This window comes from Mobula hypostoma, chromosome 2, assembly GCF_963921235.1.
Source record: "Mobula hypostoma chromosome 2, sMobHyp1.1, whole genome shotgun sequence".
NCBI classification, from domain to species: domain Eukaryota; kingdom Metazoa; phylum Chordata; class Chondrichthyes; order Myliobatiformes; family Myliobatidae; genus Mobula; species Mobula hypostoma.
The window spans coordinates 196,220,149-196,243,205 of record NC_086098.1 but is presented as its reverse complement, the minus strand read 5'-3'; the positions used below and the strand labels follow the sequence as shown (position 1 = coordinate 196,243,205).

General features: G+C 38.1%; 1 protein-coding gene across 5 annotated transcripts in view; it reads left to right on the top strand.

Moving 5' to 3' along the window:
• The window catches only part of tpd52l2b (tpd52 like 2b), a 66,727-nt gene that overhangs the window by 31,492 nt on the left and 12,178 nt on the right, over positions 1 to 23,057 (top strand). For 3 of the 5 annotated variants that reach the window (XM_063041348.1, XM_063041350.1, XM_063041347.1), the window contains exons 4-6: positions 4,388 to 4,447; positions 10,074 to 10,175; positions 16,475 to 16,523. In XM_063041348.1, the coding sequence (XP_062897418.1) occupies positions 4,388 to 4,447; positions 10,074 to 10,175; positions 16,475 to 16,523 (211 nt within the window). Of the gene's footprint in view, positions 1 to 4,387; positions 4,448 to 10,073; positions 10,176 to 14,374; positions 14,402 to 16,162; positions 16,205 to 16,474; positions 16,524 to 23,057 lie in introns of all 5 variants that reach the window. The other 2 variants (XM_063041351.1, XM_063041349.1) reach the window with 2 other exon arrangements.

The window sequence follows — 23,057 nt, the reverse complement described above, 5'->3', positions numbered from 1 at the left end:
AGTTTTTGACTGATTCTGAAGAATATTTCTAACATTAATACAGAAAGTTTCTCTTGGAAAGTTTTAACTACCTATTTTTGGCTTCTTATTCTCTATATATAACGCTGCTATCCCAAAATAAACTCAACTCATTGAGCATTGATTAGAGGCACATTCAGACCATACAGGTTCATTAATCCATGAAATCTGTGTGACCATCAAACATGTACTTTTTTTTTACTCTCACCGCATTTCCATCAATTTTACTGCTCATCTGCACGCTCAAAACAATTTCAATATTCAAGATTCAGATTTATTTATCACATTGAAATATTGTGAAATGTGTCATTTGCGTTAATAACCAATACACAAGGATGTGCTGGGAACAGCCTGCAAGTGTTGCCACACCTCCTGTTGCCAATATGGCATGCCTGCAATTCTTGGCAGAACAACAGCACACACAAACCAGAACACAGCAAGGGATAAAACATCAAAACAAGTCCTGTTCCTCCCTCCCACCCACGCGCATACAATCTTTCAACCCCAGCTCAGGCCACCTTCTGCCTCCAGCGGGCTCACAGACAATGGCTCTTAGATATTCCCAGGGGCTTGTAAAGATTGGTAGACTTGAGGCTCAGGCTATTGGGCCTCAACTTTCAGATTTCCAGTCAATCTTTGGCATCGACCCCAGGATTCGCTGATCACCAAACACTAGGCCTCAATCTCTGGTCTTGCTGATTCACGTACTTATATGGTCATTGGCCCTTGTTCCTCCAACTCACACGGAGCTCCGATTCTAGAACTTGCTAATAACTTACTGGCCCTAGGGAGTTACCAGCCCTCGTCTTTGCTGGTCTGCTGGCCTGATATCTGACCATGGATGCACCAGTCCATGCCACTGGCCTTTGAACCCGGAGCAGAGGCTCTAATTCTCCCACATCTTTGTCCTTAAACCCTAACGTGACCTTTTAACTCCTCCTGCTGTCTCCAAAAACATTCCCTAGGAACACAAAGCAACTAAGTCTCAACTTTGATAGAGACCACAGCTCGGCATCATCTTCATTAATAGTACAACTTTGAATGGTCAGCATCGGCACACACCTCCCGGTAGCACTTCAGTCTGTGAGAGGAAACTGGAGCATTTGGGAAGTTCACACAATCACAGGAAGGATGTGCAAATTCTGCGCAGACAGCTTTGATGGTCAAGATTGAACCCAGGTCGCTGCAGCTGTGTGGCAACAGGTCTGCAAGTTGTACCACTTGCTACATGGTTCTTCAAAAACTCCATAGAACCATAGAACACTACAGCACAGAAAACAGGCTATTTGGCCCTTCTAGTCTGTGCTGAAACATTATTCCGCTAGTCCCATTGACCTGCATCCAGTCCATAACCCTCCAGACCTCTCCCATCCATGTACCTATCCAATTTATTCTTAAAACTTAAGAGTGAGCCCGCATTTACCACGTCAGATGGCAGCTCGTTCCACACTTCCACCACTCTCTGAGTGAAGAAGTTCCTCCTAAACCTTTCCTTTCACCCTAAAGCCACGTCTTCTTGTATTTATCTCTCCTAATCTAAGTGGAAAGAGCCTATTCACATTTACTCTGTCTATACCCCTCATATTTTTGTAAACCTCTATCAAATCCCCCCTCATTCTTCTACGCTGCAAGGAATAAAGTCCTAATCTGTTCAGTCTTTCCCTGTAATTCAACTCCTGAAGACCCAGCAACATCCTAGTAAATCTTTCTGCACTCTTTCAATCTTACTGATATCCTTCCTATAGCTAGGTGACCAGAACTGTACACAATACTCCAAATTTGGCATCACCAGTGTCTTATACAACTTCACCATAACATCCCAACTCCTATACTCAGGACTTTGATTTATGAATGCCAGGATGCCAAAAGCCTTCCTTACAACCCTGTCTGCCTGTGATGCCACTTTCAGGGAATTGTGTGTCTGTACTCCCAGATCTCTTTGCTCCTCTGCACTCCTCAGTGCCCTACCAGTTACTGTGTATGTCCTACCTTGATTTGTCCTTCCAAAATGCAACACCTCATGTTGTAGTCTGGATGAAATCACCAGAGAGGCAGAGTCACTGGTAGATACAAAGCAGCTTCTTTATTCGACACAACAAGGTACAGCAGGCATCATACGGATGGAGACACTTTCGGTAGAAAGGTCTGCTAGCCCAATGTGGGCTTGATATTTATATGCTAAACACAAAGGCAGTTGCTACTTAAAAAGTTGTACACCATGCATAGACAATGCTTCCTTTTGAAGCTACATACAAAACATCACACCTTCCGACCTCATCCTTTCCTTCTGACGCCAACATGTCTGGGTTGGTATCCACAGCCTTTAGGAATGCAGGTTAAATTCACAATACATTTATTTGGCATTTTACGTGCTAACATAGGCAATTCATATCTATGAAGTATAGATAATACTGTCTTCGAAACTACCTGTAAACTTCACACTTCCATTCGCAGCATCTGGCTAGTATTCCGATATTCACAGCTTTTAGGAAATGTATTGTTGTGAACTCAGTCCACAGTACTTTATCAAATAGAAGACTGGCGGCCAGAGTCATTTAAGTGTAAATAAATCATTTACCCGAAAACTTACTCTTAACACCTCACACTTGTCTGCATTAAATTCCATCTGCCATTTTCTGGCCCATTTTTCCAGTTGGTCCAGATCCTTCTGCAAGCTTTGAAAGCCTTCCTTGCTGTCCATTAAAACATCTCATTAAAACAAGATGTGACGATCCTTGGGTAAAATATTGAGTTGATTTTTTTTTCTTTTACTGAGGAATTTCAGCTGAAACCAGCATATTTTCGGTGAAGGCCATGTGATCTGACAGATATGTGCTGTCTCCTGGGGATAGGTGACACACACATGAGCTTCATTCTTTCTTATTTTCCTTCACTCCTGCAGCTTGTGAAATATGGTCCTGAGAATAAATTGGTAATTTAGGAAGGCTATTAATAGTTCTGTGCGATCAATCATTGGGAATATTATTTTCTAAATACTACATATCTTGTGTGATAAAATTTGATTTTAAAGTAATGGACTTTTAAAAGTTGTGGATGCTTAAATTCGCTAAAACTTGGTGGACATATGTATGTCAAGGATCTGACATTTGCAGCATACAGTGCCTACAAAAAGTATTCACCCCCCCAGAAGTTTTCATGTTTTATTGTTTTACAAAATTGAATCACTGGATTTAATTTGGCTTTTTTAACACTGATCAACAGAAAAGGACTCTCATGTCAAAATGAAAACAAATTTCTACAAAGTGATCTAAATTAATTACAAATATAAAACACAATTAATTGCATAAGTATTCATCCCCTTAATATGACACATCAAAGTATCACTCGTGCATCTACTTGGTTTTTGAAGTTCCATAATTAGTTAAATGGAGATTACCGTGTGCAGTCAAGGTATTTCAATGACTAGTAATTTATTTTCCAGCAAGACAATAGCCCCAAGCATAAAGCCAAATCTATACTGGAATGGCTTAAAAACAACAAAGTTAATGTCCTGGAGTGGCTAAGTTAGAATCCTCACCTCAATACAATTGGGAGTTTGTGGCTGGACTTGAGAAAGGAAGTTCGCTTATGATCCTCATTCAGTCTGACAGAGCTTGAGCAGTTATGTAAAGAAGAATGAGGAAAAATTGCAGTGTCCAGAAGTGCAAAGCTGATAGAAACCTATTCACACAGATTCAAGGCTGTAATTGCTGCCAAAGGTGTGTCTACTAAATACTGACCTGAAGGGGGTAAGTAATTATTCAATCAATTATTTTGTGTTGAATAATTATAATAAGTGCCTTGCTCAAGGACACAACACGCTGCCTCAGCTGAGGCTCGAACTAGCGACCTTCAGATCACTAGACTGACGCCTTAACCACTTGGCCACGCACCAACACTTAACCACACATTGCTGTGCGACGACACCGGTGCCAAGCTGTATCGGCCCTAGTGCCCTTCCCTTGGACAACATCGGTGGCGTGGAGAGGGGAGACTTGCAGCTTGGGCAACTGCCAGTCTTCCATACAACCTTGCCCAGGCCTGCGCCCTGGAAACCTTCCAAGGCACAAATCCATGGTCTCACAAGACTAAAGGATCCCTATAATTATAATAAATTTAGACCAATTTGTAGAAATTTGTTTTCACTTTGACACAAGAGTCTTTTTCTGTTGATCAAAAAAGCCAAATTAAATCCATGTGATCCAATGTTGTAAAACAAAACATGAAAACTTCCAAGAGAGGGTGGATACTTCCTGTGGACATCATGTATGTATCTGTCACAGTACTACCTTGCTGCTCTTTCTGTTTTGATTACTGTATAAATTTTTTTGTGTTTTGATTACTGAATAAATTCTTTTTATCTTTATAGCTATAAAGGTACATCTGAGAAAGTTGAAGATTTGAATAAGAAAATCACTCAGTCTGAAGTGTGAGTGATTTTGTTTTTGAATGATGATCAATTTGGTGCAGTTAAGTTGAGATATAATGTTTTTTTTTTGTTTTGAAACTGCCAAGTCCTGCATAGAGCTTTGTACTACATTTGCCTTGCCTTGCCTTGTGGGTGGTGCATTGGGATGGTGAGTGACACATGGTGGTGCAGTGATGAGAGCTGTTGCCTCTCAGCTCCAACAAACTGAATTCATTCTAGACTTAAGGTGTTGTCTATTTATGAGGTGTGCACATTCTCTCTGATTTCATGGGTTTTCCCCATTTGCTCATGCTATCTCCCACATTCCAAAAATATGCTGCTGCTGTTGTTAATTGGATACTATAATTTGTCCCATTGTGTAGATGAGTGGCAGTGTCCTGGGAGAGCTGATGGAAATGTGGGAAAATAAAATGGAATCAGTGTAGGATTGGTGAAAATAGGTGCTCAATAGTTGGTGAACTTGTTGGGCTGATGGATGCTTTTCCATTCTGTATCTCTTTAACTGACAGACCCAATAGCGGCCTTAACTGTTCATTGTCCAGTGTGGAGTTCAACTCCACAAGTAAAAACAGTAGGTATTCTATTCTTGTAATGTATTTAAATTAATCAATTTTTATGTGGGCCTTTCATGGGGAGGCTATATTTTCTTCCTTGATTCTCCTACTTGTAGATAAACTTTGACAAGGCCTTTATTAAACCAGTTAGTATTATTAATGTCCAGAGTATGTTCTGGGAAGGTGAATGCAACTTTTATCACTTTGTGGAATTTACATGTCTAGAAAATTTGTTTTATTTAAGTGGCATTTTTATGATGTAAACTTCAAAATTTGTTTTGTAGTTTAATAGAAATGTTATCTCCTTTTTAGAAATTGCTGGTTTGCATTTAGTTTACTATTGCCACAGGTTTGAGCCTGGTAATCAACAATTAAATACTCTACTTTCAAACTGACAATTAATACAGTTCTGTTCCTCTGGTCCAGCATTTGAACCCTGTTGTTCTTTCACATTCCTGTAAGCTTCTGGAGATGTAAAATTTTAAATAGAATTATTTGTTTCTCCTCTTTCTGTGTTCATTTTGATGTTGAATATGCAAGATATGATATTTTAGGAGCAATAAGATTTTTAATATGTGATTTTAATCTACATGTACAGTGGAGAATGCACTTCTGCCATTAATGACATGGTTCTGATTAAAATAGAGTACAGTTCTGGGCTTTTGGAAATGCTAAAGTTGTCAGGACTCAAGTTAATCAAGATATTAAAACTTCTAAACTCTTCTCAGGCTTCCAGCTGGGTACAGGTTTTGATTTAAATGAAGTTTCACTGACAAATACCAATATCTTCATCAGAGATGATGCCTCGGCACGTCTAGTCCGCTGTTATACATACTCAACTCTGATTGTCTGTCCCTTCTGATTGATCAGTCCTCAACCAGTCAGGTTTCCACTGTGCCACCTTGTTTAATAACATATTCCAGTTGTTACTTAGAGTGAGACCTTTGTCTTCGTTAAAATTCTTATTCTCCAGTCTTATTTCAATGGCTCCTTCACCAGATGATCTCAAAATCCGTTGGTGCGGCACATTAGTTTTGTGCCATTAAAGTCAATTCTGTGGTCACTCCACATGCAATGTTCGGCTACTGCTGATTTCTCTGTAAGCCAAACAGATACATCTCCTACGCTCCTTGATGCGGGATTCCACCGTGTACCTCGTTTGGTCAATATGTGCTGCACTGTATTCTCAGGGAATCCTATGAACGCCAGCAGTCCTGCATCCTGGGTCATTCTTGACCAGCATTAGTTGGGATTTGAGCTTCCTTATTGGGTTGTGGATGGTCTTAATCCTGTATTTCTTCAGAATCCTGGTGATCCTTCCAGAAACCTTGGAAATATTGGGAAGATAGGTGGTAATAATGAGTTTCTCCTCGTTGTTAAGTCTCCTAGTTTTTCTGTTGGTCCTTCCAAGGGCCCGATTGATTTCCCTCACTATGTAGCCATTCGGTTGGAACATCATGTGTAATCATCTTATTTCCTCATGGAGACGCCAGTTCCGCAGTAGTTTTCGCTTGGTTAATCAAGGTAGAAAGAACTTCTCTACATTGGGAGGCATGATGGTGACTGAAATTGTTGAGGTATAAATCTATGTGAGTGGGCTTCTGATAGACACCCTGCCCAAGGCTACCTCCAGTTTCCGTCATATTAGAATGCCCAGGAACAGGAGGCAACCATTCTTCTCCATCTCCGTCACAAATTGAATGTTTGGATATATGCTGTTCAAATGGTTGTGGAACTGTTGGAGTGCCTGGAGTCCATGAGGCCACACTACGAAGGTGTCATTAACGTTTCTGAAGCATTTAGACGTAAGGGTGATGAGCTCAGTGCCTTTTCCTCAAAGTCCAGATAAGTGTGAAGTTGTTCATGTTGGTAGGTCAACTTTGAAGACAGAATATAATATTGATGGTAAGTCTCTTGGCAGTGTGGAAGATCAGTGAGATCTTGGGGTTCATGTCCATAGGACACTCAAAGCTGCTGCGCAGGTTGACAGTGTTGTTAGAAGGCTTATGGTGTGTTGGCTTTCATCAACCGTGGAATTTAATTCAAGAGCCATGAGATAATGTTACAGCTATGTAAGACCTTAGTTAGACCCCACTTGGAGTACTGTGTTCAGTTCTAGTCAGCTCATTATGGGAAGGATGTGGATGCCATAGAGAGAGTGCAGAGGAGATTTACAAGGATGTTGCCTGAATTGGACAGAACTTCTTTATGAGAATAGGTTGAGTGAACTTGGGCTTTTCTCCTTGGAGCAATGGAGGTTGAGAGGTGATCTGATAGAGGTGTATAAGATGATGAGAGGCATTGATCGTGTGAATAGCCAGAGGCTTTTTTCCAGGGCTGAAATGGCTAACACGAGGGGGCATAGTTTTATGTTTTAGAAATACATACAAGGGGGATGTCAGAGGTAAGTTTTTCCACACAGAGTGGTGGTTGCATGGAATGTACTGCCAAAGAAGATGATGGAGGTGGATACAATATGGTCTTTTAAGAGCTTCTTAGAAAGGTACATGGAGCTTAGAAAAATAGAGGGCTATGTGGTAGGCAAATTCTAGGCAGTTTCTAGAATGGGTTACGTCGTCAGCATAACATTGTGGGCCGAAGAGCCTGTAATATGCTGTAGATTTTCTAAGTTCTATGAAACCCCAGACTATTGAGCTGAAATTCAATATTTAATTCACTTCGTCTATCTCTGACAGCTCCCTGCTTTTTCTCGATCTCTCTATCTCCATCTCTGGAGACAAACTGCCAACTGACATCTTTTGTAAATCAGGTGGTTCCCATGGTTATCTCGATATACCTTTTCCCACCCTAACTCCTGTAAAAAAACACTTTCCCTTTTCTCAGTTTCTTCGCCTCTGCTCCACCTGTTTCCAGCATGTGGCTTTCCATTTCAGGATGTCAGAGATGTCTTCCTCCTTTAATGAATGGGATTTCCCTCCCTGTACTATTGACACTGATCTCACCTGCATATCCTCCATTTCCGGTATATCTGTGCTCGCCCCATCTTCCCACCACCTTAATAGTGGTAAGAGTCCCCCTTGTCCTTGCCGACCACTCCATCAGCTTCCATATCCAACACATTATTCTCTGCAACTTCAGCCATCTCCAAAGGGATCGTACCACTAAACCAATCTTTACTGCCCCCCCCCACACCTTTCCGCAGGGATTTCTCCCTCTGCGATTCCCTTGTCCATTCATTCCTCCCCACTAATCTCCCTGCATGTGGCCTAAGTGCTACACCTGCCCGTATGTCATCTCCCTTCCCTCCATTCAGGGTCCCAAACAGTCCTTCCAGGTGAGGCAACACATCATTTGTGAATATGCTGGGGTCATCTATTGTGTCTTGATGTTCCCAATGTGGCCTCCATTACACTGGTGAGACCCGTTGTAAATTGGGGGACTGCTTTGTTGAGCACCTCCATACCATCTGAAAATTTAATGAATTACTTTTGAAATGTTGTAATTTGGGCAGGCTATCAACAGTTGCTTTGCAAATGGAAAGTTCCCCCAGATCAGCATTGGACATTCTGAAGAATGTTTGGGCTTACATTGAAGCGCCTTAAGCCATATTATTATTCAATCAGAGCTTATTGTGAACTACAGCACAGCTGCACCAAAAATAAAACCTATGATTTGGCTCTGTTTTGGGGGGCTAAATTAAATGGAGAAATGTAATACTAACACGAGAAAATCTACAAATGCTGGAAATCAAAACATCACACAAAATGCAAGAGGAACTCAGCAGGCCAGGCAGCATCTATGGAAACGAGTAAACAGTTGGCGTTTCAGGCCGAGGCCCTTCATCAGGAAGAGTTCTGATGTAGGGTCTTGGCCAGAAATGTTGACTGTTTACTCTTTTTCAAGGGTCTTGGCTCAAAACATTGACTTTACTCTTTTCTATAGATCCAGTCTGACTTGTTGAGTTCCTTCAGCATTTTGTGTGAATTGCTTTGGAGAAATGTAATAAATCTGTTCTGTTACTTGTCCTTTTAGCTACCTTAAGTTTTGTGTTAACATCTTTGTCTATTATTATTGTTTTACTTGCTTATTTAAACTTCATATTTTCCCCACTTAAAAAATATTCCCTATTTACTCGTTTCAATATTCTTCAAATCTGCATCTTTGGTTGTATTTCGTTGTGGCTTGGCAACAATTTTTATTTGATCCTGCTTCTGTGAATTGCCTTGAGGTGTTGCTACTTTTTACAGGTGCTGTATAAATAGAATTTATTGAATTAATGATGCAATTCCCTTTTACCTTGGGGACTGGTTGAAACCCAGCTTAGACTGGTGAAGTGCCAGCCACCTTATGAGAGTTGGCTGTGATTTATTATATGAAATGAGCTAGGGCATTAAAGCCTTCTAGTTCTTGATGCTTCCATACCTCGTGGTGATTTTTATGAGCTTGCTATTTGTTCATAGGAGGGTTGCACTTTTTACTTATAGTAATGAATGGTATTGTGTATTTAAGGGTTCACACTTTTTGTTTGTTATTTGTTGCATTCTAGAATGAAGGACAGTTTAAAAAAATAATATGAACTGATGTTAATCTTTATATTTCATGACAACTGCATATGGAAGTAGAAGAACAGACTATCAAATTTCCATTGTTACTAGAAGGCAAAGTGAATAATGACAAATTAATCAAAGAGTAGAAGTATTGCTTAAATCATCTCTTTTGGTGCAGTGTGATCAATTGAATAGTTCGCTGATAGAATCCGCTGCCATCCATGTCTCCTCCCTCCGCAGTCTTTTAATTCCAATATTTTTACTTTTCTCAGTCTTACATGTTTTTACTGTTTCTTTTGCCTCAAATCTGTTTCACAAATTCCTTCCATTTCTACAGTAATTTGTATTTCTATATGTTACTAATCTCTTTTTCAACATCCATGTGTTGTAGCTGCTTTCAACCCAAAAGTTACTGCCTTTTTTATGGGCAGATTGTGGTGTTGCATTAAGATTTAATTTTGTAATTCACTTGTATTCTGTTGTGGTGAACAGCTTTGATTGTTTTTTTTTTGGAATTTTATGCCTGTCAGCCAAACTAATCCCTTTGTTTTAATGAAAAAACAGTTATAAGAAGACTCAAGCAACACTTTCCACTGCTGGATCGAAGACCTCCAGTGCCATTTCCAGTGTTGGATCAGTTCTTAGCAGGACACTGGGAGAAATTAAGTAAGTTTGCTCTTGAGGTACTTGTACTTTAAAATTTTGCTATGCAGGCATGAAATCAAATAATGACCCTTAGAATTATGCTTTTATTTAATTCCGTCACTATACCAGAAATGATTCTTGAATCATCTCTAATTGCATTTATCTTTTTTCTTGCTTTGAACTTTTGTGAAATCCATCTTGCAGAATAAAATCAGTCTGCCTCTATTACATTGGAATAAGTAATGGAGCTGCAAAAATATTAGAATTCTACCAATCTTTCATCACTTGGCTTGCTTACTCAATGCAACTTGCAAATCTAATGTTTAAATAGGAAAGGCAATGCAAAGTACCAGCACTCTTGATTATTGCAGTTCCATTCTATTGAAAATACATTCACTTAAGTACCTACGAAAAGTCATCCTGAGCTTAGTATGTTGATATTTATGTTTAGTTTGCTGTGTGGCTACAAACCTAATTTTAAGAGCTTCTAAAATTGAACGTTATTTTGTAGTTGTTCATGTTTTAATATTTATTCCTGTGTACTCTTAGTATTTGAGAACAATCTTGGCGTGACTCCATAGTTTTATCATCTGCTGTTCTTGTTGGAACTTGTACCATGTGGATATTTTTATATTTAATGCTGATTGGCTGAAGACGCAGTGATGGTCAAGGAATGGGATGTAAAGATTTAACTTGATTATACTATTTCCATAGTTTCAGAGCAGACATTGGAGGTGCAAAATATTCAAGTTAATTGGTTGACATTTATTTTTCACTATTCATGCTAGGTGGATTTCTGAGACGTTTTCTTGAACGTCAGCAGAACTGACCTTTAATGTTTAGAGCTGTCAAATATTGCATGTTGTAAGTTCTCTACATTTTTTAATCTAACATCAGCTTCATTTTGCTATGAACTAGCTAATCAAGAAAGTAATCTACTGTGCAGTCTCTCGCTTTATTTATAAGAAACTATACTGCTGGACCAAGGTACAGAATATTTGTAGTGAAATGTAAAATTTATATTGATAGGTAAGTATAACTTACCTACCTTCACATAAGTTATTCTCTTCACATCACAAAATTAACAGCATGAACATCTGGTTTAATTGCAGCCAATCACAATCATAAAAGCTGAACTTGACAAAGTTAACTTGATACTTTTTTCATCTTGGATAAAGTGATTGACATTTGTTCAATTAACCTGATGTTTTTCTTAACCAACTGTTAAAAATGCTCATATAGATGTTGGGCAATATGAATTGATAACGCAGGTGTTAGTGTAGTAATGACATGGTAAATTTTATACCAGCTAAGTTAATATTTTTTAATTTAAAAATAAGTATTTTCCACTTTTTTGTTGGATCTTTTTCCTTGTTCCTATTGTGAAGTGCTAAGTAGAGTATTTTATTTTGTAGCTCTGATAGTATTTCAGCATCCTTCAGTTTGTATGCCAGAAGCTTATTCTCACTGCCACTGGCTCTCATGCTCTGCAAATGTAGCTGAAACATGTTTTTTTCTTCTCTTCTTCTCAGGCCTTGCTCTACCACACACCAAAAGTACAATCCTAACATTGAAAATCTGCCAATCTTTTTTTGAGTAATTTTTTAAAAAATTGATATGAATCTCAGGTACAGGCTTCTAGAAAGCTGTTTTTTAAGAAAGAGAAGTTCCAGACATTTGAACAGTGTATCATGCTGTGATTTTCTAATATATCCTGCATGCTTGTTGCAGTGTGTGCTGAGTTGCATGTTAAAGAAAAGTTGCTTTTACATTTATTGAATTTTGTTTGGAAGTAGACAGTTGCATGTAGCTTTTTTTGCGTAGTTTGAATGTGCTAATCCTCCATTTTTATTTTTGTTGTTAAATAAAAGATTTACTCTTTAGGCATATTTAAAAACCATAATGTTGAACTTTTCAGAGACATAAAAAGACATGTTTTATGTTTAAAATGTTATGATTGAGAGCTTTCTCAGAAACAGCTAAGATATATTGCTGAATGCATATTAGAAAGCTGTGAGATATTAACTTGCCATTTTGCATAAAATATTCTATTAATATAGATCTTAACTTTCAAATTTTTGTTGCTGAATGTGAGATTGGGTGGAAGAAGCTATTTGAAACTAGCTCGGAGGTTGATGCTTAAATGCTGCATTGTTCTAAAACTGGATAAAAGACATGGACATCTGTCAATGAGAGAAGCAGAGTTTCTTCAAGGAGGACTTTTCTAGAAAATATGTGCCAGTGAGTTAAAAATTGAATAGCATTAAAAAAGGCATTTGCTAGAAATCTTGCTTTTCCCTCTATTATCCAATTCGGATTAAAGGGTATTGACTCGCAGCATTTAAGGTTCTCTTTCTTTACAGATGTGCATGCCTAAATTGCTTGTTACTTTTTTATGACGGAGGAAGCTATTTGGCCTTTTGAGTCTTCACCAGCTGACAGACCAGTCTTATCAAATAGGTTCCTCTAACTTATTTCCCTGTAACCTGATTTGCCCCCCCCCCACCTTCTCAAGTCCTCCCTGCTCCTCTTACCATTGACTTAACAATTTACAAGAGATAATATATACAATGAACAGTTAACCTACCAACTTGCAAGTCTTTGGGATGTGGGAGGAAGTTGACATAGTCACAGAAGGATATGTGAACTCCATGCAAACAACACTGGGTTCCTATAACAGTAAGGAAGCAATGCTCTGCTGTGACACCGAGCTGCCCCAGTTGACTTCTGCTTTACTGTGATATTAAAACTTGTACTTTAGTGAGGACAGAATCAAAGTACTCACTACTCATCTGTGCTTCAAGATCATGTGATTTAGACTCCCCTTACAAATTGCAGCAATTATAGCTATGTCTCTTAAGCATTTTTCAAATTTTTGAGTTGCTGCCATGACTTTTTAATAAACATATTTTCCCTTAATTCCTGCACTTTGTGAAATTCCATTCTTTGCTCAGGTTCTGCTAAATAATTTAAATTATTTTGCTCTTAAGCAGGAAATGTACCAAACATTTCAGTTTATTCTCCTCCTTCCTCTAAATTGATTGCTTGTGTCTATTGTAGAGCAGTCTTACAAATGGCTTGTTTGTGCTATTTACAGAATAAAAAAAATACTGATTAATGGGCAAGAGGTATCTTTGCTTTCCTATATGAAATCAAAACTTGGGCTATTGGTATCAGGCACCCTTGGATAGATGGTACCAATCCTAAATTCACAAAATCCTCCCAGATATGCAAACTAACTTAAGTCCTTTCTTCCTGGCCAACATCCCAGTATAAGGCCTGTATCAGACTCCAACACCTTTATTGGGCAGGCCACATCATTTACATGACTGACACGAGGGTCTCAAAACAGTGTTTTGGACTCTTTTCTTGGGAAAGATTACCAGCTGGACAGAAAAGAAGTTTTGAGATAATAGGATATGTCATAGCCTCTGTAAAATGCAACAATTTTCCTCATTTTTGGGAATCTCTGGCCCTTGACTACTTCAAGCCAAGGATGCCTTGTTCACTAAAGCCAGATTGGAAACAAGACATCCTTGATCCCAAGGATTTGATTAAGAAGATATCAAAGATTACGAAGATATCAAAGAGCTGAATGGTGTTTTTTTTTCTCTTCTTTGTAACATGAACAGAGAATTTAACAAATTCTAGAGTTTTAGTCTTGACTCATAAGTATGTTTATCTCACATTTATGCATTGGGTTTGGTTAATATCACAATTTTCTCCTTTTTTAAAATGATGTAAAACAATTAAGGGGAAAAAAACATAATATTTGGATTTGGCTGTCAGTAGTACTGCCATGGTTGCTTTGTGGCTATACATTAGAATGAGTTCTTAATTCTGGATTTGTTTCTGTAGTGCTTGTTTTTCTAGTTAACTATGGAATATACTTTTAGTAAGTTTTCTTTGAGTTCCATAGGTCAAGGAGAACATGGAATTAGTTGGAGCTTCACGCCCTTAAGGTGTTTCATTTGAAATTACTCTTGGAAACTTTCAGTGTGGCTTATTAAGAGCTTATTAATAGATTTCTGGAGATATCCTCATGGTTCATATTTTTGAAATAGAGCTTTAAAATCATCTTGAAATGACAGTGAGCATCAGTCATCATTTGAGTGATAGTTTGCTTCTGTTGTTCTTCCATCATGCAAGTTAGTGATACTATTGGCCTGAATTATTTCTCTTCTGGCTGACCTCTTTCCTTTGTTATTGGCTTATTTCAGGTCTCACCCTTTTTCTCAGTCCTTTAGGTAAGATAAATGTGTAGCCACTTCTGGGTGAAAACAGTTGAAAATACAATGTTTTATTTGTTTGTAAAATGATGAAATTGCTTGTTAGATTTCTTGATTTGTTAAATTCAGAGTGCCCTTGCACAGTAACTGTGGTTATGTGAATTGGTGTTGATTAATAAACTTGTCGCAGGTAATAAATTGTGAGAGTTTTATTTTGCACAGAAATATGAACAGGTCTTTCAGTACTTTCATAGTTTTTCCTACTTACAGTTGATCTGTTTTCTGAGTGTAATTCACTTGGCTTTGATCTACAGTATATTCCAGGTTGAACTTTAAAAAAAAGTAATTCCTAGTCTTAACATGACTACCCAGTGTGTTTTAGGAGTGTTTCACATTTCCAGTTCTTGTAATATTTCACTGGTGAAAAGAGTAAGTTGCAATGTTGATTGTCCTCTGACTCATGAGCTATGCATTCACCTTCTATTGGATTCCTGAAGACTATTGTGATTCCACAGCTCCCAGGGCTGTAACAGCTGTTCTGAGGCAGAGCAGACTGTGAGCAGTGTAATTGCTTTGAGTTGCCTTGTGTTTTTTGATAGTCCATGTTGTCTCTACTGGTCAGACATTTGGGAACAATGAAAATACTCTTGATTTTTTAAGGTAGATTTTCTTTAATTTAATTGAGAAATGTTATTTTAATTGATCAAAAGCAGAATTCATCTTTTACTGAAGATACTCAGCTTTCAGGTTTATGGAATACAGGATAATAAATGGAGGAATAAGACTGATGAGAACAATGAGAATTGCTATAGGTTAGATGGACAGAATGTACTTGTCATTTGTCATTAATGAAGCATTACTAGACTCATGGCTGTGATGAAGCAGAGGTGCCAATCACAATACATATAATGCACTTTTGTTCAGGTTGCAATCTGGGACAAGAGCAGCAGTTGAGATGTGCTAGGACCTGACTTCTGGCATGTTTAGTATTCTATATTTGAGTTGTGCTGACATTGTGTACTTGGCTCTGTAGACCTGGCTAGCCATTGGCATAATCCAGCCTAATGTGCTTCCTTATTCCGTATTTCCCCAGCACTTACTTTAGTTTCCATTCTGCTGAACTCTTGTCACTTTAAGTATCTTGTTTACAACATACTTCAGTACTTTCAGATTGAGGTCTTTTATCCTTATGCTGCCAAATGAAGAACCGGATGATTTCTTGTATGAGAAAATCTTTTGACACTTTTGTTTATGCTCAAATGGTGATTGTGTTTGGTCCCAGTGAATAGTGAAGGTAGTACTGTACTGCTAAATTTATGATATAGCAAAATCAAGCATTTCTCCTTCCAGACCCAGCTTATGCCATATGATCCTTTGTACTATACATTCAAGGGTGACTTTAAATGCATATACTGTATTTTAAGTCGTGTCTTCTGAGCAAATTGAAGAATCTGAGGGATGATATATTTCCTAATGTTGGTCTATCAAGAAGCTTTGGTATAGAACCTGATTCATATGGAGTTAGGTATAATCGAGCATCAGGATTTATTATTAAAAATCCATGTAAATACAGGTATTATTATTTTTTAAACCTTTTTTGTTTGCAGGTTCTTGTTTGCATAGTTTTAACAGTAGTTATAAATGTTCTCTTCAGTGTTTGTTGTCATGAGAAACTGATACTTAACTATGATCTTTGTTTGACCATTTTCCATGCCCATTGGGCTGCCATTACTTTTAATAACTTGGAGTACTTGTTCCTTTCTTAATGCTTCCGAGTAGCAGTTATTCCATACGTCATTCAATAAGCATGCCTGCTATGAGGTAATTACATTATTTTGATCTCAAAAAATGTTTTCCTTCATGATGTTACTAAGTTCTTGTACTTGCTTACTCAGGAGTTTGCCATTTCATGTTCCTTACTTCTAATTTTTAGTGCTGCAAAGCTGGTCCTATTGTTTTAATGCAGTCATATTAGATGTAGTCATTCTAGTAACTGATTAAAGAGCAAAGTCTTGTTGAATCATTAACAGTGAATTCTAAATGTTTGCTGAATTATGATGCAGTCAGCTATTTTCTGGTTTTTACTTTCAGGGAATCGCCTACATTCAAATCATTTGAAGAAAGTGTTGGAAATCTAAAGGTATGTTGTGAAATTCAAACAGCCATCCCCATTTTTAAAAACATTCATCATTGGAGACCATCCCCATTTTAGGAAATATGAAACGTGTAGCAATTTCCCTTTTTTTCAGTGTAGGAAAAGCAATTGTCATGCAGGAAACTTGCCCCCCATCACCAAATCATGGATTCGAATTTAACATGTAGCCCTGATGACACTTAACAAAGGTTTCAGTAAAGTGTTAGATGAGTTTTCAATCATCGTCACATCCAGCTGGGAACAAATTGTGAAGTGGTTGTGCAGATGCATTAAATGGTAGGTGACAGTGATGGCCAAGGATAATTTTTAAATACACCACAGATTTACAGAGACTATATAAACTGAATTTAGGAATTCCTGGTTTCTTCAAACAGTATTTGATTTCATTAATTGAAAGTAGCTACAAATACCAACGTTTTTGGGGGGATTTTTATCCTATGTTTTAGTGACTGAAATTACTAAGCAGTTTCTTTGCTAAGTTGCAATATGAATATCTGAAGTACTTTAGAAGGAACCCCCATTGCCAATTTTTATTTTAAAGTGTAGATAATCTAAGTAACAAGTTCAAGACTTGCTGCTTAAAATGTTTAGTATTGTACTGACACTCTATATCTAAATGTTAGTTTTATATGTTGCACTAAGTTTATAATGTTCGTTCTCTACTAACTTGGATATAAGCATTGTCATGCCTCTAACAGCCATCTCAAGGATTATTTTTCTATTCAAGGTTAACCTGTTATGCAGTCATACTTACAATTAATTACTTGTATTATCATTCTTAAAATGTAGAACCTGCATGATCCACATCATATGTACTTTGTGTTCTTGCATTGCTATTTTGAGCTTCCTAATAACTCAGATTTGTATGTATCTGCTGTGTTGCTGTCATATTTAGAGGGTGTATCTTTGCTTTAACTCTGCATTTATAGTCAGTCCGCAAAAGAAATGTGTACCTTCAGTTTCGCACAAGGATTTTACTAACAAACTTTTAAGCAGTTGTTTTACTGAGATGCGCAATGGCAGAGCTTCTGGCTGAAGAGTGATTGTGTGAAGTGGAGACTTGATCTCTATTGCTGTGGTTTTAAGCATGCTGGATGATCCTGAGGAATTAATACTGTTTTGAATAAATGAGGAAAAACTGAAATATGAACTCAAGTAGAATTTCTGGAATTCTGAACATTGCATGTTCTGCTGCTAAATGGCTGTTGGTTAGCATCAAAAGGGGAGGTGATATAAAATAGACTTGAATAGGAGAATGATTCATTTTTAATTTGTATTAATATAAATATTTCAGTATTTACCAAACTCCTGGAGGCTTAATGTGTGCATAAGAACAGTTTGATTATAACCAGAGTTGGGTATTCCTTGGCAGAAAGGAACAGTTATTAAAGAACAAGATTTACTCCTGTACTTCTAGTTTTTAGCTATTTTGCGAAGTTTTCTTCAAAGGCTATTTTCATTGCACACTATATGAATAATAGATTTATCTAAATGGATAATGAAAATAGTTTTCATTTTTGGGTGACATTGCAATGCCAGTATTTGCTTCCTTAGTAGTAACAGTTGAGTTTTTCTATGTTTGCAGTTATTTAACAGCAAAACTTAGACTGTATTTTGAAGAGAAACACCAAAATCTGAGGGTGAGTTGAATATTCATGCTGGCTAGATTATTAGTGGCAGAGGCAAAGTATTAGGTCTTGTCACACAGTGGTTTGCCGTCAGGACATGTTTCAGTCTGAGCAAAGAGTTAAGAGAATATAGAGAGTATTATCTTTTAACATCTTCAATTTTTGATCATGTATAATCCTGAACTCTTGCTAATGAGGCACAATTGAAATCTTAATCCAGTTGGGAGGAATTTCAGTCATACCTGTGAGTTCTGCATTACTAATGTACACTGTAATCAACTCTCAATATCTACTTTTGAAACCCATACTTTTTTTATTTCTGCAGTATCAGAAACCAGAGGAAATGGTTGCATTTACAGTTCAAGCTACAAAATTATTAATTTGAATTTTGCAGTCCAGATTCTACTTTACAGGCATGCTTTCATGATTTTTGGATTAACTATATAGTTTTAGTCATTGACCAATATTTTAACACATTGAAGCTGAAGAAAACTGAATTTAGGAGCTGAAGTGTTGACATAAATTACAGTACATATTAATTTTTAAAATCTTCCACTTTTTCCATGGGCAACATTTTAAAATGTATATAATGGCAACAGAAGTTGTCAGTTTAAATAGCAACACAAAATGGCCTCCAGTCTCAATACCAAGCAAAAACAGCAGATACTTGCATGTATATTGCCATCTGCTGGGCAATTTAAACTATTTAGTTTTGAGAGAAGCTTTCAGTATTCAGTACAAATGCATGGCAATTACTATTTAATGTTTTTAACCGAGTAGAAATTTTGTACTTGGATAATTTTGTAATAAAGTCATGTACATTGCAGGGTCCCAAGTGAATAAGCTAATTAAATTGGTGAACTATTACATCATACAAATGACTGCAATAAGAAATGTATCAGAATCAGGTTTATTATCATCGGCATGTGACGTGAAATTTGTTAACTTAGCAGCAGTTCAATGCAATACATAATATAGAAGAGAAAAAAATAAATAAAAATAATAATAAATAAATCAATTACAGTATACATGTATTGAATGGATTAAGAAATGTGCAAAAAACAGAAATATTGTATATTTTAACTAAGTGAGGTAGTGTCCAAGGGATCAATGTCCATTTAGGAACCAGATGGCAGAGGGGAAGAAGCTGTTCCTGAATTGTTGAGTGTGTGCCTTCAGGCTTCTGTACCTCCTACCTGATGGTCGAGAAAAGGGCATGCCCTGGATGCTGGAGGTCCTCAATAATGGACGCTGCCTTTCTGAGACACTGCTCCCTGAAAATATCCTTGAAAATACATTGATATTGATGGGGTTTGTAGTTAGTTTGTGCTACACTTGAAGCAGTGTAGTAAATTTTTTAATGTTAGATTAGTTATCACCTAATAATCTAAATTCCTCTTCAGTCAAAATGTGGTTCTTAGTTTTGCTTACCTGCCGTGTGAACTCAAGCCACTAAATTTGGCAGTGTTATTTTGTGGATTCATGGACAGGAATGGTACAAAAGCAGAATGTTCAGCCAACTAAATCAATGCTGACAATGAAACATTTAATTTTAAACTAATCACATTTAACCATTTCATTCTTTCAGCATTCCCATCAAACCCCTCCCCCCAGATGCTCTCCACACAGGCAGCAACCAAGATCACAATTTAATCTGGATTATTGGAGCTATGAGGCAGCAACTCTATTCTGTGCTACCCATACCTGTTCAGTTTTAAAGCCATAATCAAATAAGGGTCTTTTAGATATCACTCTACATTTGGATGAACTCTGGGTGTTAAAATATTTGGTGAAGACAATGTCTTTTTTTTTAAAAAAAAAAGAGCAAGAATTTCTAATTCAGCCGTTCGTTCCTTCTGAACTATTCAGTAAGCTTCTGGCTGATCCTTTACCTTAGTGCCACTTTCCTGGACCAACCCCATATTCCATGATTCTTTAAATGTTGATTGATAGACTATTTTGCTATTGAATATCAGGTTCATAAGGAAAAGATGCAAAACCAAAGCACTTTAGAAACACAACGCTATCTCAGGATGATGAGGAAGTGTATGTAAAACATATTCTGTTTGATCCAATGAGTTCTGGAATAAATATCCATCAAAGTTGCTGGTGAACACAGCAGGCCAGGCAGCATCTATAGGAAGAGGTACAGTCGATGTTTTGGGCCGAGACCCTTCATCAGGACTAACTGAAAGAAGAGCTAGTGAGAGATTTGAAAGTGGGAGGGGAAGATCCAAAATGATAGAAGACAGGAGGGGGAGGGATGGAGCCAAGAGCTGGACAGGTGATTGGCAAAAGGGATTTGAGAGAATAATGGGACGGGAGGCCTAGGAAGAAAGAAGGGGGAGGGGTGAAGCCCAGAGGATGGGCAAGAAGTATAATGAGAGGGACAGAGGGAGAAAAAGGAGAGAGAGAAAAAGAATGAATAAATATAAATAAAATAAATAACGGATGGGATACGAGGGAGAGCAGGGGCATTAACAGAAGTTAGAGAAGTCGGTGTTCATGCCATCAGGTTGGAGTCTACCCAGACGGAATATAAGGTGTGGAGGCTACCCAGATGGAATATAAGGTGTTGTTCCTCCAACCTGAGTGTGGCTTCATCTTGACAGCAGAGGAGGCTGTGGATAGACAGAATGGGAATGGGACGTGGAATTAAAATGTGTGGCCACTGGGAGATCCTGCTTTCTCTGGCGGACAGAGCGTAGGTGTTCAGCGAAACGATCTCCCAGTCTGAGCCGGGTCTTGCCAATATATAGAAGGCCACATCGGGAGCACCGGATGTAGTATATCACCCCAGCCGACTCAAAGGTGAAGTGTCGCCTCACCTGGAAGGAAGGACTGTCTGGGGCCATGAATGGTAGTGCCCGATGCGTCCTTCTATATATTGGCGAGACCCAGCACAGTCTGGGAGACCGTTTCGCTGAACACCTACCAGTGCCCCTTGTACTCCATCTGTTATTTATTAATTTTATATATATATATATGTATATATATGTGTGTATATATATATATATATATATATATATATATATATATATATATATATGTATATATATATATATTGTTTTTCTCTCTCTCCTTTTTCTCCCTCTGTCCCTCTCATTATACTCCTTGGCCACCCTCTGGGCTTCACCCCTCCCCATTTCTTTCTCCCTAGGCCTCCTGTCCCATTATCCTCTCATATCCCTTTTGCCAATCAACTGTCCAGCTCTTGGCTCCATCCCTCCCCCTCCTGTCTTATCCTATCATTTTGGAACTCCCCCTCCTCCTCCCACTTTCAAATCTCTTACTAGCTCTTCTTTCATTTAGTCCTGACGAAGGGTCTCGGCCCGAAACGTCGACTGTACCTCTTCCTATAGATGCAGCAACTTTTAAGTGTGTTGCTTGAAATTATAGCATCTGCAGATTTCCTCGTGTTTGCGCCTGGAATTAATATGTTGTGTTTTAGTTTAAGGACTAAGTACAAAGTTTTGTACACATCCTTCCAAGAAAGGGCTAAAGCATTGATGATTTTGTTCCAGTGCCTAGCATCAATCTACCTAGTAGTTTGTTGAATCTTTCCAAATACAAATGATATAAATTCTACTAATTGCCACTATAAAAGCGTATATCTAGTTTTGGATTTTTGTTGCCAGATGAGTTGTATTTATTGAATACCTTTTCAGAATGGCAGGCAGTGACTAGTGGGGTACCGCAAGGCTCAGTGCTGGGACCCCAGTTGTTTACAGTATATATTAATGATTTAGACGTGGGAATTAAATGCAACACCTCCAAGTTTGCGGATGACACAAAGCTGGGCGGCAGTGTTAGCTGTGGGGAGGATGCTAAGAGGATGCAGGGTGACTTGGATAGGTTAGGTGAGTGGGCAAATTCATGGCAGATGCAATTTAATGTGGATAAATGTGAGGTTATCCACTTTGGTGGCAAGAACAGGAAAACAGATTATTATCTGAATGGTGGCCGATTAGGAAAAGGAGAGGTGCAACGAGACCCGGGTGTCATTGTATACCAGTCATTGAAAGTGGGCATGCAGGTACAGCAGGCAGTGAAAAAGGCAAATGGTTTGATGGCATTCATAGCAAGAGGATTCGAGTACAGGAGCAGGGAGGTTCTACTGCAGTTGTACAAGGCCTTGGTGAGACCACACCTGGAGTATTGTGTGCAGTGTTGGTCCCCTAATCTGAGGAAAGATATTCTTGCCATAGAAAGAGTACAAAGAAGGTTCACCAGATTGATTCCTGGGATGGCAGGACTTTCATACGATGAAAGACTGGATCGAGTAGGCTTATACTCGCTGGAATTTAGAAGATTGAGGGGGGATCTTATTGAAACGTATAAAATTCTAAAGGGATTGGACAGACTAGATGCAGGAAGATTGTTCCCGATGTTGGGGAAGTCCAGAACGAAGGGTCACAGTTTAAGGATAAAGGGGAAGCCTTTTAGGACCGAGATGAGGAAAAAACTTCTTCACACAGAGAGTGGTGAATCTGTGGAATTCTCTCCCACAGGAAACAGTTGAGGCCAGTTCATTGGCTATATTTAAGAGGGAGTTAGATATGGCCCTTGTGGCTAAAGGGATCAGGGGGTATGGAGAGAAGGCAGGTACAGGGTTCTGAGTTGGATGATAAGCCATGATCATACTGAATGGTGGTGCAGGCTCGAAGGGCCTGTTTCTATTGAATCAGAACATGGTTTATTGTCAGTATCACATGTTGAAATGAACATTTAGAACATGCTTATTCATTTTAATCTTGCAGAACATTGAGAATGTAAAACCTTAAATTTCAAAACAAAACCTGTTAGAATGAGAAGTTGAGATGTTTAAAAAAAAGCATCTAAATCAGAGATGAGTAGGTAGTTAGAAATCTTGAATCAAGTGAAAAATATT